General features: G+C 34.4%; 1 protein-coding gene and 1 long non-coding RNA gene across 5 annotated transcripts in view; one reads left to right on the forward strand and one right to left on the reverse strand.

The window, feature by feature from the left end:
- Nucleotides 1-17,584, forward strand: part of FYB1 (FYN binding protein 1) — a 150,411-nt gene extending 132,827 nt beyond the window's left edge. For all 4 annotated transcript variants that reach the window (XM_035714919.2, XM_035714920.2, XM_035714921.2 and 1 more), the window contains 5 exons: nt 1,750-1,840; nt 3,030-3,192; nt 12,488-12,521; nt 14,595-14,626; nt 15,416-17,584. In XM_035714919.2, the coding sequence (XP_035570812.2) occupies nt 1,750-1,840; nt 3,030-3,192; nt 12,488-12,521; nt 14,595-14,626; nt 15,416-15,438 (343 nt within the window). In that variant the 3' untranslated portion in view covers nt 15,439-17,584. The remainder of the gene's footprint in view (nt 1-1,749; nt 1,841-3,029; nt 3,193-12,487; nt 12,522-14,594; nt 14,627-15,415) is intronic.
- LOC125755004 (uncharacterized) lies at nt 1,830-18,321 on the reverse strand. The gene is made up of 2 exons (XR_007410375.1): nt 18,172-18,321; nt 1,830-6,615 (listed from the first exon to the last, which is right to left on the reverse strand). It is a non-coding gene; the product is annotated as an uncharacterized LOC125755004 (long non-coding RNA).
- Nucleotides 18,322-18,959: the final 638 nt, after the last annotated feature.

Below are 18,959 nucleotides of genomic sequence, written 5' to 3' on the forward strand. Positions count from 1 at the left end.
ATACATACTGTGTAAGAACACCTCTATAGCTTTCTTAGGAAAAAAGGTGAATAAAAGGATCTTGGACTTGATTAGTTGAAGGACGAAAGTGACATAAATGGGAGAGAATACGCAGTGTCTTCCATGCTGTACAGCAAAAAGGCATGAGTACTTATTTATTTATTTATTTATTTTTTACCAACACTGTTAAGTTAATTTTACTGAACAAAAGAAAGTATCAAGATCAAAGACACTGAAGGGAGAATATGCTATCATTTCTATGTGAAGATCAAGTTCGATAGGCACAACAAACAAGAAAGATGAAAAGAGAATCATTTTCCTTTTATCTGAAAGGAAAATCTAATCTTCTTTAGTAATATGTTAGGTTTGAAAATTCCTCACCATTGGGAAGTGACTTCTATCCCTGACATTTTTTTAATGCATTTTTCTGCTTTGTAGTACTGTAAAAATGTCACCACATTCCATTAAATAGCTCTCTAGGAACCCAGGTACACACTGGACCTTTTCTTCAAGTAAAATAAACCCCAGCTGATTAAACTTTATGTGATATGCACCGTTTTCTTTACTGCTGCTTATTTTCAGAGTTTAAGACTATTTTATGTTCTTTCCCATAGTATTCTATTTTTAACTAAAACTGAATTTCAATAGATTATTTTAAAGAGAGCTCATGGGCCATTTTTAACATGTATATCCTTATAGTTCCAAACGGCTAATTTAAGATAGTAATTCCTCTACTGCCCAGAGCACCGTAGTATAGGAGATACTGAGGAAAGATGCAGAACCCAAGGCAGGACAATGTGCTAATACATTTCACGGTAAATGAACTGAATTCTAAGATTCAAAACTGAAGAATCAAACATTGTAAACAAATCAGTTACAAACAAAACTTTATTTTAGGTGGTCTCTATAAAAATTAATATCAGCATTGAGAATCTTTCATTATTCACAAAAATTCTGATTTTTAAAATTTCCTCCTTCAGAGATTTCTGACCTTTTCCTAACATCCACATTCAACATTAGCAAATGTTCTTCAACCTTGGTTGCAAATTAGTATTACCTGGGGAGCTTTACAATATATGTCAGTATCTAGACCCCACTCAGTCTAATTAATTAGAATGTATTTAATTTAATTAGAATGTCTAGGAATATGACAAAGGCATTGGTATTTTTTAAAAACTTCCCAGGTGATTCTATATGTGGCCAGGCTGAAAAATCACTATCTTTGCCTTATTATTATGACGATTAGCTTTAGTCTACTTGGTATCTCTGAGATGCTATCCTGGCTCTATTTTAAGCTTATATGAAAACCTGACATATAGATAAACTTTTCAAGACATAAAAATCAATTTTAAAAAAATGTTCTTTTTCAAAAAGCCTTTTCTATGTTATTGGCCAAGCCAGTTAATTATCCATGAAGGTTTGAAAAATATAGGGATTTTGACAATAGATAGGTTGAATCATATGAAGCCTCTGTTACATAACCATATTTACACTAAACCTCAATAATTGTATATGGTTCACCGTAATAGGTAATCACTTCCTTCCATTTTACTCATAATCTGTATTCTTTGAAGAATCATTTCTGTGTTATGAAATATTACCACTTATTACAGTGAAAGTACTAGATTTCTAAGAAAAGGAATTAATTAAAAACAAAATTTGACAAAAATGTAATGTTATGGAGTCTCTATTGCACACTGTTCTTTTTATACCAAACTAAACGCTGTTTTATATGTTCTACCATCTTAGTCAAGGAGCCAAGGCTAAGACAGAAGAAAAAGACCTTAAGAAGCTAAAAAAGCAAGAAAAAGAAGAGAAAGACTTCAGGAAAAAGTTTAAAGTATGTCATATTTAATTATCAGACAAAGTTCAAAGCACTAGTGGGGGAAAAAAAACAATGATTTTTAAATACCAAACTGCAGGTATTAAAAGCAGAATTGTCAATGTCAGTTATCCATTGTAACTTCTTTATTTTCTATAAAAATGTCCTTACATTTGAATGTATTCCTTTAACAAATCAAGCAAAATCTTATACATGCACAATATATATATACTGCAATAATAATTTAGATTTAGCCATTCTTTGAACTTTAATAAGATAATCTAGAAGTAGAATGGACAAAAAAAAAAAGATTCTTGGGACACCTGGGTCACTCAGCAGTTGAGCATCTGTGTTTGGCTCAGGGCATGATCCCGGTCCCAAGATTGAGTCCCACATCAGGCTCCCTGCACAGAGCCTGCTTCTCCCTCTGCCTGTGTGTCTGCCTCTCTCTGTATGTCTCTCATAAATAAATAAATAAAATAAAAATCTTTTAAAAGATTCTTATATAAACACACATACATATACATACCCTGGAATATTATTCAGCCATGAAAAAAGAAGGAAATCTTGCCACTTGTGACAACATGGATGGCCCCTAAGGGCATTATGCTAAGTGAAATAAGTCAAACAGAGAAAGACAAATACCCTATAATAATCATTTATACGTGGAATCTTAAAAAGCCAAACTCGCAGAAACAAAGTAAAATGATAGCTACCAGAGCCTGGGGTAGGACGTGGAGGAGACATTGGTCAAAGGGTACAAACTTTCAGTTATAATATGAATAAGTTTCAGGGGTCTACTGTACAGCATGGTCATTATAGTTAGCAGTACTGCATTATATACTTGAAAGTTGTGAAGAGAGTAAATCTTAAATGTTCTCACCACAAAAAAAGAAATGGTAATTATGTAAAGTGATAGAAGTGTTAGCTAAAGCCACAATGGTTGTCATTTTGTAATCTATATCAAATCAACACATGTACACCTTAAATTTTAAAAATGTTTTTAATTTTTAAAATAGTGATAATATTAGGTTGGTGAGATTATGAGTGGTTTTCCCTCAAAAATTATTCCTTAATATTTTTACATTATTTTTTGAAAACAAGGAACTATTTATTTAGCAAAGGCTTTCTTAATAAACCTGTCAATAGATGGATTACTTTAATAATCATCAATCAATAAATTAAATGTTTTTCTTTATTTTTCCAGTATGATGGTGAAATTAGAGTCCTGTATTCCACCAAAGTAGCACCTGCCTTAACTTCTAAAAGATGGGGGACCAGAGATCTACAGGTGAAGCCTGGTGAATCTCTTGAAGTTATACAAAGCACTGATGATACAAAAGTTCTCTGCAGAAATGAAGAAGGAAAATGTAAGTCACTGCTTACTCTTTGCTGCTATGGCACTCTGGGATTTAATAATCAAATGCGTGTTCCTGATCGCTCTTGTTTTATTATCTTTGTTTTGTCTATGTTTTATGAATTGTGGAACATACATTAAGAAACTAGAGATCGTGCTGTGCTGAAATCAATGTATTGTATTTTAATCCTTTTTCACTTAAAAACCTGCTATTTTTGGCACTGTGGTGCCAAAGTAATGCCAAATTAGTACTTCTCAAAATGTGGTCCCACAGACTACCAGGATCAGAAAACCCTTTGTGTATTAAAATCACAGTTTCCTGGACTCACCCTTGACTTGCTAAGTTATGAGTTCCGGGGAGTCAGATGGAATATGTGATCATCACCTCTTCCCTAACTTATTCTCAGGTACACCAAAGTGAGAACCACTGTGCTAAAGTAGTGAGTGGCTCTTGTTCTGGCCTAGTTTTGAAATTATATAGCACATGTCATATCTAGAATTTCCAGTTTTCCTACCTAGCAAATCTACTTATTTTCTTTTCCTACTTGGACACACTCAATACAACATAGTATTCCAAATGAATATAAGACAGTCTTGTCTTTGACTTTATCAGCTATTAAAACTGACAGAGGTGGAAAAAAAAAACTGACAGAGGGAAATGCTTTTGTCAAATTTTAAAAGAAGGCTTATTTCACTTAAAGTTCAGGAAAGAGTAGCTCCCAATTGTGCTTCTTGGGGGAAAAAAAAGTGCTTCCTATATATTTTTGTTTATATATAGGAATATAAATATATATAGTGCTTCCTATATATATTTATTTTTTAATTTAATTTAACTTAATTTTAATTCAGGGTAGTTATCATGCAGCATTATATTAGTTTCAGGTGTACAACATAGTGAGCCAGCACTTCCATACATGACCCAGCACTCATGATGACAAGTGCACTCCTTAATACAGCATAGTATTGAATACAAGAGAGTCCTTGTCTTATTATTTGACTTTATCGGCTATTGAAATTGCAGTTGGAAATGTTTCTGTCAAATTTTAAAAGGAAGTTTATTTTATTTAAAGTCCAGGGAAGAGTAACTCAGAATTATGTGTCCTGTCTTTAAAATCGGATAGTCAGCATGGATGCCCCCTATCAGCTTGGTTAGTCTGTGTGGAAAACATGAACTCTGAGTCGAATTTTAATGACAGGAAGGTGACTCAAGGACAGGAACTGAAATGGGAGTTTTAAGAATAAAACCAGTGACTCAAGGTTGGGGAAATGGATCTAAAGTTATCATGGAGGAGGTGTGGTTGGTTTTTAAAAGGAGAAAATGAAATGTGGGTACAAAGAATAAAAGACACGGGTAGTGTAGTATTAAGACTCAAAGGTCACTGGAGATTATGTGTAAACAAGTGCTCCAGGAGACAAAGAAAGCCCCCATTCAGACTAACGTTTGTGAGCATGTACCCCAAGCAACAGCTTTAAGTGCAGAAAAGCTGTATGCATTAAAAGATCATCAAAAATATTAAAAAGTTTAAAAACTTAAAAGGTATTAAATAGGTTCTGATTAATATACCAGATTGAATATTACATGATGATTATGATAATAATGTGAGGAAATTCTCACGACACAATAGTAAGAGAAATAAGAAGCCTGCTTAACATGGGATGGATTTACAGCCATGTTAAAAATTATTAGGGGCATCCCAGGTGGCTCAGCGGTTTAGCACGACTTTCAGCCCCGGGCATGATCCTGGAGACCTGGGATCGAGTCCCACGTCAGGCTCCCTGCATGGAGCCTGCTTCTCCCTCTGCCCGTGTCTCTGTACCTCTCTCTCTCTCTGTGTGCGTGTGTGTCTTTCATGAATAAATAAATTAAATCTTTTTTTAAAATTATGTAAATATGGGATGCCTGGGTGGCTCAGAGGTTGAGCATGTCTACCTTCGGCTCAGGGTGTGATCCAAGAGTCCTGGGATCAAGTCCCACATGGGGCTCCCCACAGGGAGCCTGTTTCTCCCTCTCCCTGTGTCTCTGCCTCTCTTTCTCTGTGTCTCCCATGAATAAATAAATAAAATCTTTTTAAAAAAAATTATGTAAATAGGGTGCCTGGGTGGCTCAGTTAAGCATCTGTCTTGGGCCCAGGGCTTGATCCTGGGGTCCTGGGATGGAGTCCCATCTCGGGCTCCCTACTCAGCAGGGAGTCTGCTTCTCCCTCTACTCCTCCCCACTGCTTGTGATCTCTCTCTCTCAAATAAGTAAAATCTTCTAAAAATTTATGTAAATAAAGAAACTGAACTATACTGCTAATAGTGGCTGGGGTAATGAGCCTAAATGAACCTGTTTTCTTTCCTCTGCTTTCCAAAGTATATGACATTTTTTATGAGTGAATTGTCCTAGTGCTTGTCCTGTGACCCTTTCTCCGGGATACAAGCTGCAGACCAATCTTGCCATGCTGTCCTGAGATTCTTGTCTTTAGCACCAAATCCCATCTAAAGAAATGCTCCTTAAACTTCAAAATCCATAACCCCTCTTATGGGGATCCTGTCAAAAATGCTGAATCTAACTCAGTAGGTATGAGGTGAAGTGTAACATTCAGCACTTTTCCAAGCTGCCAGGGAATGGATGCTGCTGGTCCATGGAACATACTCTCGAGTAACAAGGGTGTAAATGGCTTCATCAACAACCTGTGTGGATGTAGATGGGCAGGAAGATGCAGCACCAGAAACAGAAATTTGGAGAAGACTCCTCTTTCCAGGAGCTAGTAGACCTTAAGAATGAGAAAAACAGTAACTACTTAGGGATAATTTTGTAATCTGCACTCATTTCCTATTTGGACCTCAATAATTCTTAGTACTGTTATGAATATTGGAGGGCTCCTGCCCTCTTAGAATTTATCATCTGTTAAAAATGAGAAGGGCAAACATTACGTAAAATGCTGATAGATCACAGTCAAGGGCCCCATGTCACTTTTATCTTTTTTTTTTTTTTTTTTTTTCTTTCCTGGAGCAATACCAATGCCCTTTACAATTCCCAGGCTCACTGATAACGAATTCAAGGCTTAGAGGGCTCGGGGTCCATCCCACACAGGACGGAAACCTGATGATTCTATCAGCAGTGCTTGTGTACCTGTTTTGTTTTTGTTTTGTTTTTTTTTTATTTAAAGAGTTTCTTTGGACTGGTTTAGGATGTGATTCTAGGAAACACTCAAAGGCAAGTGGGAAAGTAGACAGGAAAGGAAAGGCAGTTGACAAAGCCTTGTTATGGAAAAGGTTGCCACTTAGATCATTGGAGCTTATTCCAGTTGGGAACTCGAAGTGGCAGTGTTATCACACCCAGGGAGAAACAAATTGGGGTATTTATACATCAATCCCTGTTAATGTGGAGTTGAAGCCTCCTCCTGGGCAGGTGGTGAGCCATTCAGGATACTGAGCAAGCTGAAAAGGACATCTGGAAGACAAGAGAAAAATGATCAGTTAAAAAAAAAAAACTGCAAGCGTTATTCTTTGGAAGTTGGGTGAACCAAAAGGCACCAACATGGTTAGGGTGAAGGTCTATGGGAAGGCCACCTGGAGCATCTGCTATTGCCTTTCATGTTAAGCTTTGTTCCAAAATGTGATTATTGTACCTGCTTAATTTCACTTTTATTTTGCCAGATCTCCTGCTTTTCTTAATTTTTCTAAACTTCCTGCTTATTCCTCCCTTGAACTGGATCCTTGGTATTCTTATTCTCCCTTATCTCTGATACATTGCTCATGACTTCTATAGGATTTGAGAGAATTGTGTGGATTTAACCTCCCTCATCTACATTCATTATTGCAATAGCCTTTCAAATGCTATGTCTACTTTACCCTTACTCTCAGCCAATCTCCCTGCCACACTGTTACTCAGATATGATTTTTAAATATACAAATATTATCTGAGGCTAGTACATAAAACCCTGTAGATCTAACTTCAATCTCATCAACTATTTCCCGTCTGCAACGGATGCTCTAAAAGTATATACTACATACTTGTCATTCCCTAAGTAAATTAGGCTATTTCATCCTTCTATGCTATTTTATTCTACTTCAAATGCCCATAATTGCCTATTAAAAGCAATCCTGTTGTCATCTAAAATTGGAAGCACACCCACTCCCTACTCTCCAGTCACCCATCACAATTTATCTCTCCCCTGCCCCACCATGCTACTTCTTCTGTCTCTGGAATTGTCCTTACTGTTTTACCAATCTGTTATTCTTATTAGACTCTGAGCTTGAGAGTAACTTCACTGAAATGTTCTCAACATTGTACTGCCAACACATCCTGTGGTGCCTGGCACCTTGTTCAGGGCTTCCTGAGCTGAATGTAACAATTTGGAGATTGCAGTTGGAGAACCAGATGAAAGTCTGACATATAGACACACACAGGAAGAAGTCTGTGGAATAGTTTAACTTGCTAGAAGACAGTTCTCTATCTTAGCCTTACTGATGTAGCTTGCTTGTTGTGTATTATTTAGGAGGCTTTAAATCTTTCAGTTCCTTACTTCTATATCTGCTTGGCTGTAAAGGCATTTGCAATCCAACACCATGGTAACCTTAACATTTTCCTTACTTTCCATTCCTTAATCCATCAAAGAAAAGAAAACATAGCTTACTGAAACTTAATTTGTAATGGTAGAAATTAGAGGCAAAAGTATTAACAAATAATCTCTTTCCATGGTGGAATTGAGTACAAGCCACTATTACAAGCATTATCACATTTGATCAGTTCACCCACTGGCTTGTGGAAAACATAGCGCAGAGGCATTGAGATCTTAAATATGTATTTCTGGCACATTCCCAAATATTTAGAATTTCTCGCTAATATTTGAGTGTATTCCACAACTCAATGTCTCATAAGCTGTGAGTTTCCCCACCTCCTGTCACTGGAGAAAAATTTTCTACAAAAAGTGTGGAAGGAGACATGAACAGAATTATTTGTGGTTAAAATGCTCTACATTTTCTTTGGGCATCAAGGAAAGGGAATTTCAAAGATAGTTCGGATTTTCTCAAATCTAACTGATCATTTCTTTGTTTAAATCATCTCGTTTTCAATTTTAAAACAGCACATGCTCACTGAAGAAAATTTTTTAAATTCCAAAATGTTGAAAGTCCCCTGATTTGAAGTCCTAGAAGTAAGTAGAGAGAACGGAGAGAAGGAAGAGAGGGAGAGAGAATATTTCTATAACAGCAGGCTAATAATTCATATTTAGTCTTATACACTGTGTTTTATTTTTTTCTTTTGTTACATTTTAAGTATGTTCCGTTGAAGTCAGACATGGTCCCCTTGCCCGGGTAAATCTGTACATGATTTCACTGTTTTTATTTTTATTTTTTTTAAAGATTTATTTATTTATTTATTTATTTATTTATTTATTTATTTATGATAGACACAGAGAGAGAGAGAGGCAGAGACACAGGCAGAGGGAGAAGCAGGCTCCATGCCGGGAGCCTGACGTGGGACTCGATCCCGGGACTACAGGATCGCGCTCTGGGCCAAAAGCAGGCGCTAAACCGATGAGCCACCCAGGGATCCCTGATTTCACTGTTTTTAAACAACATGAGGCCAAATTGAGTAAATTTAACTTTATTTCTGGACTTGCTCATGACAAGTGAAATCATAAATAATAGAAATTGTTGCTTTTATTAAGTAAAAAATGTGAAAATATTAGAATGAAGATATTTTCAACTTTTCCAAAGATGATTTTATATTTCTTTCATAACAAGGTAAATCAGTCCTGAGAGTTGGCACATATGGGGAATGGATGTCTTTCTTAATTAGCTCTATCCCACCACATATTTCAAAACCCTTGTCTCAAGCCACTGTGTTCTGTTGTATGAATATGAAATTCATATTCATGAATATGAATATGAAATTCTCTTAAGTATGAGAATCCCTGGTATGCCAGCACCCACAGTAAACATGGCAGCCATTCTACATGGTATGGAGCCATGATGACTTTTTTACTTATTTCATATGTATTTTTTATTAATATTCCTTATGATGGATGTACATGGAACATTTAAGCAAAGAGATCATTTTTCTATTGCAAAAAAATTATTTCTAGGAACTATAATGGAGCGATTATATAAAATATAAAAATCATGGTAAGTCACTTGTTTCAGCACTGTCATGAATGATGCTTTTAATAGAATGAAGTTTTACAGATTTTTAAAGGTACTAAACAGCAAAATCTATACTGTATTAAAAGTCATTGACCCTGTAAAAATGCTATATAATAGTAATTTTATAGCTAATGAGCCCTAAATTATCACATCATTTCAGGAAACTAAAATAGAGCAGTATAGTACCGTCCCACACTGCATCTCCTTGATATATTTTTCCTAAATAATATTCATAATCATTCACATTTATGTAGCTCACACACACAAGTAACAGCAACAGGAGAGCATTCAACAAAAGGGAAAGCCATTCCTTAGTGCTCTTGAACAGGCAAGATATAGGTGGAAATGTAATAGGGATTTGAGATCTAAAATATATATTTTTATAATTAATTTTGCAAAGATAGGCTATTAAACTGTAGATCATGAGTTATTAACTTTGGTCATATAAAGAACTATTTAATGCTTAATTACTACAGATAGTACTTTATCCAGGTCTACACAACTTTAGCATAAATGAATTTTTAAAAGATTATGTAAAAGCAAAGAAAAATAAAAACCTTTAATTTCCAAAAATAGTGCCTATATTCTCTTTGTTTTGTTCTTTATTTCTTTTAATCTTCTAAAGACTTTTAAAAAAAAAACAAATATATTTGATGCTGGGTTAAGTCCAGTCTCTGACAACAGTTTAGATTTCTTATATGTTTCTCTAATTTTGTATCTTCTAATTTTAGTTCAGGGACATTACAAAGCCTGAATAGCTCACAATGACATTGCCTTTGTTGTAAAAAGCTTCAGCTCATCCACATCATTACTTTTAAATTATTAACTTAAACATAAATATCTCATGGGTACACTTAATATTGTATTCCTTTATTTCCCAATTTGTTTTAAGAAAAAATTACAAAACAAAAGCAGAAACACCAACTTTAACTAATGGAAACAAAAACATTTGACTAAAAAAACAAACAAACAAACAAAAAAACATTTGACTATTACTATCTATAGAGAACTCTTCACTTTTTATTTTAGCTCCCAACATCAGTGCACGTAAAGACAGATTTCAGTTATTGGGACCATGACACGAAACCCACAATTTGTTCTAAAAACTTGTTATCTGCCTAGATTTTTCTCTTTTGAGAGACATGCATAGAATTGAATTTTTTAGAGGTGAGTTTATCCCCCCTCTAAAAATTATGTTAAATTATGATATATATCTTAATTTTTTTAGAAGTCTGTTAACATGAAATGAATAAAAGAACTGTGATATCAAAGCAACTAAGGATATTAATTTTAGATGTTCTTACATTAATAATTTTTACTACTTTTGCTTTAACTGAAATTTAAAAAGGAAGGTATAACAAGGTCTAATTTTTCATTGTCTGAGAAAAATATTACATTATTGTGCTTTTATCATTTTGACACATGCTTCATTATTTCCATACTACAGGAATTCAAAGATAACTTTGATTCTTCCTTTCCAAATAGAACTCTAATAAAGTTTTCATTAAAATGTCATGAATCTCTTGATAAAATATTTCAGTGGAGTTTTTTTTTTCTTTGTTTTTTTGTTTTGTTTTGTTTTGTTTTACTCTGGAATATTTCAAGGGAAAGTTCATCTTCTTAAGTCTTAATCTATAGTTTCATTTGTAAGGTCTCAACTTTTTTAAAAAATGTTTTTGCATGTTAAATCAATGGCAATATAAGTATACTCAAGTAAATTTATTATCATATGTGTTAATCTTTGCCTATGACCTTCCTGGTTTTTAATTTTTTTAGACATTTACTCTACTTAAAAATTAGATCTAAAGTAGACCAAGCTGAATAGATTGACTCTGAAAGAATTCAGAGGTTGTGTTGACAAGGCAATGAATGGTATTAATCTCAAGCATATAGTAGTGTTTAGGTGCTAACACAAAACTAATTATTCCAAAGCTTAATAATATTAATTAAATGTCAGCAGAAATTTTCTCAAGAAAAATATCTTGTATTTTTTCCTTAGGATTATTTTGCACCATAAGGGCAAAGATAAGGTGTTCAAAAACAAAAAAACAGGGGATCCCTGGGTGGCGCAGTGGTTTGGCGCCTGCCTTTGGCCCAGGGCGCGATCCTGGAGACCCGGGATCGAATCCCACATCGGGCTCCCGGTGCATGGAGCCTGCTTCTCCTTCTGCCTGTGTCTCTGCGCCCCTCTCTCTCTGTGACTATCATAAATAAATAAAAATAAAAATAAACAAACAAAAAAACAAAAAACCCACCTTTGCTTGTTTTGCATAAAATATGGTCTATTTCCTATTTAATAGGAGAATCGCTAGAATGCTTGGTATGTGTTCTTCTAATAATGATTTGTTTTGTGAAAGATGAAAATGCACACATTGACACTCTGTCAAATGGCAAAAGCAGTATGGAAGACCTACCACGCTGAACATGAGAATTATTTTGCAACCATTTAGAATGCCTACTCCTGGGCAGCCCTGGTGGCTCAGCAGTTTAGCGCTGCCTTCAGCCCAGGGCAGGATCCCGGAGACCCGGATCGAGACCCATGTCTGGCTTCCTGACTGGAGCCTGCTCCTCCCCCTGCCTGTGTCTCTGCCTTTCTGTGTGTGTCTCTCATGAGTAAATAAATAAAATCTTAAAAAAAAAAAATGCCTACTCCCACAAGGAATCACAAGATTGCTGATTTGAAAGGAAGTTCAACACAGTTTTGACTCTGTAATATAATAAAATTTTAAAACTTAAGGCTTTGATCTGGTGGTATTTAAAATACCTATCTGCAAACTACTTTTATATTTAGAGAAACTATAAATTCTCCCTAGGTTGTGTGGCATGGGTATCACCATGAAGGAAATTTGAAGGAGCCTTGTGCCACAACCTGCAGTAGCATGGAGAAGGAGATAATCTGATTCTCTTTAAGAGGAAAGATTGTGAATGGAGTAAAAGAGACATGTAGTAGAGAGAGAAAAGTTAGAAAAGGAGAAGGTAAGAAGGGGAGAACAGTGGACACAAATAAGAAAAATCTCCTCCATTAGATTATATCTATTTGGAGATAGCTATAATTATTCAGTATATTATATTACATTGTATCCTATTAAATATTCAATTATCTCACTTTCTTAAAAGAAACAATAAAGATTATTCAATTCTGTACTATTAATAAAATTTATTTTCTTTTTTCATAGATGGTTATGTCCTTCGGAGTTACTTGGTAGACAAGTAAGTTCATATTCTTCTATTACTGTACTTATAAAACAAATATTATACTTTTCCATAAGAAAGATATCTGATATTTAAATAATACATTCTACTGAACTGCCATAAATAAATTTTTTAAAAATATGCTATATTAATGTCAGTAGAGTAGGATCCATAATAAAGTTCTGGTTTTCATAAACTGTTACTCTTTTAAATAGATAAGAACCCTTCTCATTCATGAGTATACAGTTCATAATTATATATATTCATTGGAGACAGACAGGGCAAAACATTGGAGACAGGGGACAACCACTAACACTTTCATTAATAGTTTGCCTATCACTTACTGATTAATGCAGTTGGTTGAAATGAATTAATCAGGAACCAATTAGTGTTTACACAGTAGGTGCTAATGTCACCTGTTAGTAATCTTCAATTGAGGGCTTTTCTTTACTAGGCAAAGTAGAGTATTAACTTGCTCTTTTGGAAGCATGCCAGAAAAAAGATAGTCCTCAATGATTCTTCTATTCTTATGAATAAGACATTGTCACAGTCTGGTACTAGTGTTCTATTAGAATCCCCCTCAAATGTTATAAGATTCTGTTGCAAGTATATTAATGCAAGAAATGAACTCCATTATCAGGTCATACGCCAATATTAATATTTACAGAATTCTGCATAATAAAAAAAATCAAGGAAGACTCACAAACTGTATACATAAACAACCTGACACCAATCGAAAGAGATAACTCAATGCTAATGCTTTGTCAGCAAACTAGTAAAGAGTCAAAAGAAAAATAATCACAATTCTTTTTCTCAGAGCATTAATCACAATGGTGGGCAAGGCACTTTTCTATTTTATGAAAGATACAAATTTCAAGGAAAGAATATATGGCGTAACGAGGACAACTTCATCAGTGATTATTCCAGGATGATGAAGAGAGAGTTTAGAATTTATACTCTAAGAAATTATGGGTTCACCATCTATTGATGTGAATACTTAATAAGTGCTTATTGAATGAATGATAGGAAAATCTGTCCTCTTTGTATTTGTGTCAGATTTCTATTAGCCAAACCCTCCCTAATCTCAGAGAAAGGATCCAAACAAAGACATAGGGAACTCACAGCATCTGCCACAGTTGGCAGTGACTTGGAGAGCCTGCTGCTGCTTCCATGATAAAAGCAGAGATAATACAGAAACCAATAGTGGATCTTGTCAAAGTGAAAGTCCTCTTATATTTCTGAACTTTAAAACTGTATTCTAAAAACAAAACAAAACAAAAAACTGTATTCTATGTTTCAAGACTATATTAGCATTTATCATACTTTCTATTTTAATTACTTGCATATAATTCTCTCCTCCATTAGATTATAAGCATCTTGAAATCCAAGCTTCTGTCTTACTCATGTCTGTATCTCCTGGTACATAAGAGGGACTCAGTAGGTGTGTACAAAGAAATATTTTACAAAGATTCAGGACCAAGTACAACCAAAATGTGTAAAAGTAGCCAGAACTATTACTATGCATGCAGTTTATAACCATAAATATTTTTAGGATTATATAACATAAGAATCACCATACGAACCATATCTTGGCTACTCATTTTGAAATATAAATTTGAAAATTTATATATTTTATAATTAATATTTGTATATTTAAAAAATCCATTAGAGCCCCAAGTGGAGTATTGTGCTATGCTTGTTCAGTTTGTGCAGTTGAAAAAGTACTTCTTACAACACACAGCTCTATGCTAGGCTCACAGTTGGATCTAAAGATGAATAAAGCATATGTGGGGCTCCTGAGGCATGTTTCCACTATTCCATGTCTATGATATGGAGTAAGTTGTGGGTCTTTTGGTTATTTTTAGAATATAACAGAGGATTAGGTTAAACCAATGAAAGATGATGCAGATGACTATGAAATTTCTTCCCACTTAAAAGTGAATGACATTTAACTTCTCATCCTTAAATGCTTAATTTTGTCATATAAAATCATATTACTGGCTTTTTTTTATATTACTGGCTTTTTAATCTAAATATTGCCTTAATGTTAAGAACATATTTTTTAATAAAAATTATTTTCTATATTTACAGTGATGGAGAGATCTATGATGATATTGCTGATGGTAAGTCTCACATGGCACCCACCACCAAGAACAGTAACAGTGAATTTTTGTTCTTATAAATACTAAAAATAGCTTGCTGGATTAATTAGAGCTTTCCAATCAGATCAGAATTTGAATCACTTGAAAATGTTAGGAAAAGTAGATGCTGTGATATAATTTTAAAAAATTATTTGTGCACATGACTGGAAATCAAGGGAGAATCTTATTTATTTTCTTCGAAAACAGAAGCATGAAAATGATTAGTGAATTTTTCATTATACTATTAATCTTAATTTCTAAACTTTCATCCACAAACATATGTATACTTGACCAGTTAATAGGTACTTATTTCATAACCTATATTACTTGCCAGTGTTCTTTTAGCATCACATATTTATAAATTACACTCTAAAAACTTAATCTCAACTGAAATGATGCATATAGTTACTCATGTGGCCTTTTAGTTTCCTTTTAAATTTAGGATCGTACTGATATTTAATATCTCCAATCTCATTTACAGTAACTACCAAAGAGTACATTTAATTAATTGCCCAATAAAATAATCCTCAGTCTCATTTTGATAAAGAATAAATCTGTCCAAAAACTTAGTTAGAATTATATACTGAGCATTGAAAGTTAAATACATATATGATCTTCCATTTAACTACTTTTTCATAAAATGGGTCAATTCTACATTTTTTTTAATCCTAAACTGGGAGGGTGTGAATCACCCACATTTCTAACCTTGGAACACTTAAAAGATATGTGTTTTGTATAACTATATTGAAATTTGTACTTTTTTTTTTCCAGGTTGCATCTATGACAATGACTAGGTCTCAGCTTTGTTCATTCTGCTATGTTCATTTGCTGCCAAAATGAAGTCTAAGTTTTAATTGACATGCGATTGGATATCATAGAAAATGAATGCACACAACTACTCATTACCATTTGTTATAAAATCTTGATTATGAGGTTTTGAAACTTTGGACTTAGAAAATGATTTTGACATCTTGGAAGACTACACCAATGAAATGTAAGAATTACTAAATATTCCATCTCTGCCTCAGCTGCAGTTATGAAGGCACTTCTTTTAGACCACCTCCCTTCTGTAGACAACCTCCCCTCCTTAAAAAGAAAAAAAAAATGAGAAGAAATGATTGTGTTGTCTAAAGAAATATGAGGAAGAAGAATAAAGAAATATAAGGAAGAAAATATTAAACCATTTCACAAGAAGGAAAACTATTGTTTGAACTTCTAATTATGACTGTATCTTATATTCTTTATTCAAATTATCTATCCTGAAAAAGACACAACTGTCTCCTCTCTTGCTGGCAGGATAAATGTTTTAAAAATGACAGTGGTAGCAGAATTTTTGTATAAAGATTGTTCCTGTTTGTTAATTGTGAATATATGTTAATTATTTGATGAGAATGTAAACATTTAGTGTGCGCACTTAAGATTAAAATTTAGAAGAGCCAAAATAAGTTTTCTTTTTGCAGATTCATCCACTAATAGTTTAATTATGTGCTCTATTTAAATTACTGTTGTAACTAGAGTGGATATGAATGAGGACTACCCTAAAATTATGAAGAATGAAGATGGACTTTGAAATTAATTAGGCTTTTATGGCACCTCTTTACTATGAGAACTCTTTTGAAGGCTTTTGCTTTTCAATTACCTCTGTGGAACTTTTTTTTTCTTTTTTTTTAACTACTTTACTGGAAAGTTGGCCTAGTGTTTGGACTAGAACATTCCTTACTCAGACATACTCATTCCCAAAGCAACTCCAAACAAAATATGAAGCATTTGGGCTCCAAATGCTAAGAACACTAAACACCATGATACAATATTCAAAACCCTAACACCCAAGAAAATAGCATGTTAGGTAATTTTTTCACAACTTCCAAAATAGGCAAATCCTAAAGCAGGCTCTACTACTAATGAACCACGAAGTAATATTGGGTAAACTATTTATCCTCCCAGTTTCCTCATCTGCAAATTACAGGATTAGATGCAATCAATCAAATTTCCCAACTTTTTTTTACTACCAGTTACCTCAAACTTTTATAATCTTTTCCCTACCCTAATCCTGTATTTCAGAAGCCTTTGTGTATTTTTAAAATTCTTTGATTAAATACTGATTAATGCATTTTCCATACTTTAATATTGCAAAGGCCCATTGGAGCTTCTGAAGAGTGGCCCCACTGAATTGAAATCATTTTAAGTCATTGTAACCTCAGCCTTCATATGGGTAAAGTGTGATTTCCATTTGATATGTTGAAATTTGAAAATAGATCATCAAAAAAATAAAGAGAAAGAAAGAAAGAAGAAAGAAAGAAAGAAAGAAAGAAAGAAAGAAAGAAAGAAAGAAGAAAGAAAGAAAAAGAAAGAAAGAAGAAAGAAAGAAAAAGAAAGAAAGAAAGAAAAGAAAGAGAGAGAAAGAAAGAAAGAAAATAGGCCATCATCAACATTTATTGCTCAATTTATAGATTCTGGGAGTCTGAGGCCCTCACATGAGAAACCAATGATGTCAAAGTCCCCCTCCAATTATGAAATACTTTAATGTCTACTTTTTAATATGGTAAGCCAGTATATGCTCATTTGATGAAATTATTTAAGAGATAAATTACATGGTTCAAAAGCATTTTTGTTTTTGTTAAATTTGGTAGCAAATATACGTAATACACTGACAGTATATTTCCAGTAATTTTTTTCTGATTGAGAATGACAAATTCAATACAACGTCAGTTTTTAAAATTCCTAATTAAATCAAGAGAATATTTTAGAGTTTTGGGTTATACACCAAGAAACAAAAATACACATGCCTACGAAAGACATATGTATTAGATAATCATCTTAATATAAAGATATATTTGACATATTAATTTTAATATACTAAATATTATTTCTCTTATAGTTTTATGTATGGAATTTTGTCACACGAGAAGAGTTACAATAAATAATACCTTCAGCAGATAACTTCGCCTCCTACTTCATCAAGAAATTGATCTGCAGAGTCTTTCTCTAAGTCCAATCTTACCTCTTTTTCCTTCCTATTTTGAATGAAATTGAAAAAAAACAAGCACAATTCCCTTCAACTTCCAATGACATTCAGCCTTAACCCATATTCAGACATTACCCCAGGGAATAAGATGTCCCTCCTCAAATCCATAACCTTTATCCAATTTCTTCATCCTTCTTTCACTGTAGTCTTCTTCCTTCACAGTTAACTAATTCTCTTTCTCTCTCTCTCTCTCTCTCTCTCTCTCACACACACACACACACACACACTCCCCACCCAAATTCTCCCCTTTCCTTTCTTCTCTTCCTCTACTTTTAACTTCTCCCATCATGCAGATTCCCTCTTCTAGGCTTTCAAACATACTGAAGTTTTTCTAGCTCAAAAAACAACAGAAAATCTTGCCTTGAATCCAAACGTCTCTCAAACTACAACCCATTTCTACCTTCCTCTTCTCATCTCATTGTCTTTAAAATGGTAGGGTATATCTAGCAACCAGGAGAATACTACACCTCGTGGACCCCCAACCATAGGAAGCTTAACTCACCAAAGGTCCTGCCATCAACACTCAGAGACCCATTTCCACAGTTGTGCCAACTCCAAGCTGCCCACAGACTGCTCCTAGCCAATGACTGAGCATGGCAGTCCTGATCCTGAAAGATACAGAAGACACCAGGCCGCAGATGTGGTTTGAAGACTCCCCAACAGCCTTGCTAAAACTTCTTTACCCTGCATAGTACTCAGAGATGTTTCTTTCCAACATTCTTCCCTGACCCTGACCCTCCCTTCCCTTCCCTTCCCTGACCCTCTTTATTAGGGTCAGACTTGCATTGCTCTCTGATGACTCCTCCAACTTCCCTGGCTTCCTCCCATTTCGTCTCACAAATACGTTGCTCCATTTTTCTGCAACATCAGCCATTTATGACAGGAAATAAATGAGATGAAGCACACACACCACACTAGAGCTCTCCAACTTGTCAATAACGAGGAGCCTTTCCGTGGGGGTGAGTGATGGACAAACCTCATTTAGTGTCTATGACAGCCAGATTGCATTTCTGTTAGAAGCACCAAATGCCATTGAGAGGTCTAGCAGGAATATAATCATAAAAAACTAATGCTGCTGCACATGAACTCCTCAGCATCTGATGCGATGCAAATGCCATGGCCTGGACTTGAAATTTAAAGTCAAATTATGGCCTTGGACTTGCCCAGCTGAGAATACTCAATAGCGAATACAGGCTGTTGGCAGACAGGTTCTTATTAACAAAGCAGAAGACAGAAATTCCTTCTATGACCACCTTCTCATCTCAGTTCTTAGAAACAGATCTTTGAAAT

This window comes from Canis lupus, chromosome 4 (assembly GCF_003254725.2).
Source record: "Canis lupus dingo isolate Sandy chromosome 4, ASM325472v2, whole genome shotgun sequence".
Classification (NCBI taxonomy): domain Eukaryota; kingdom Metazoa; phylum Chordata; class Mammalia; order Carnivora; family Canidae; genus Canis; species Canis lupus.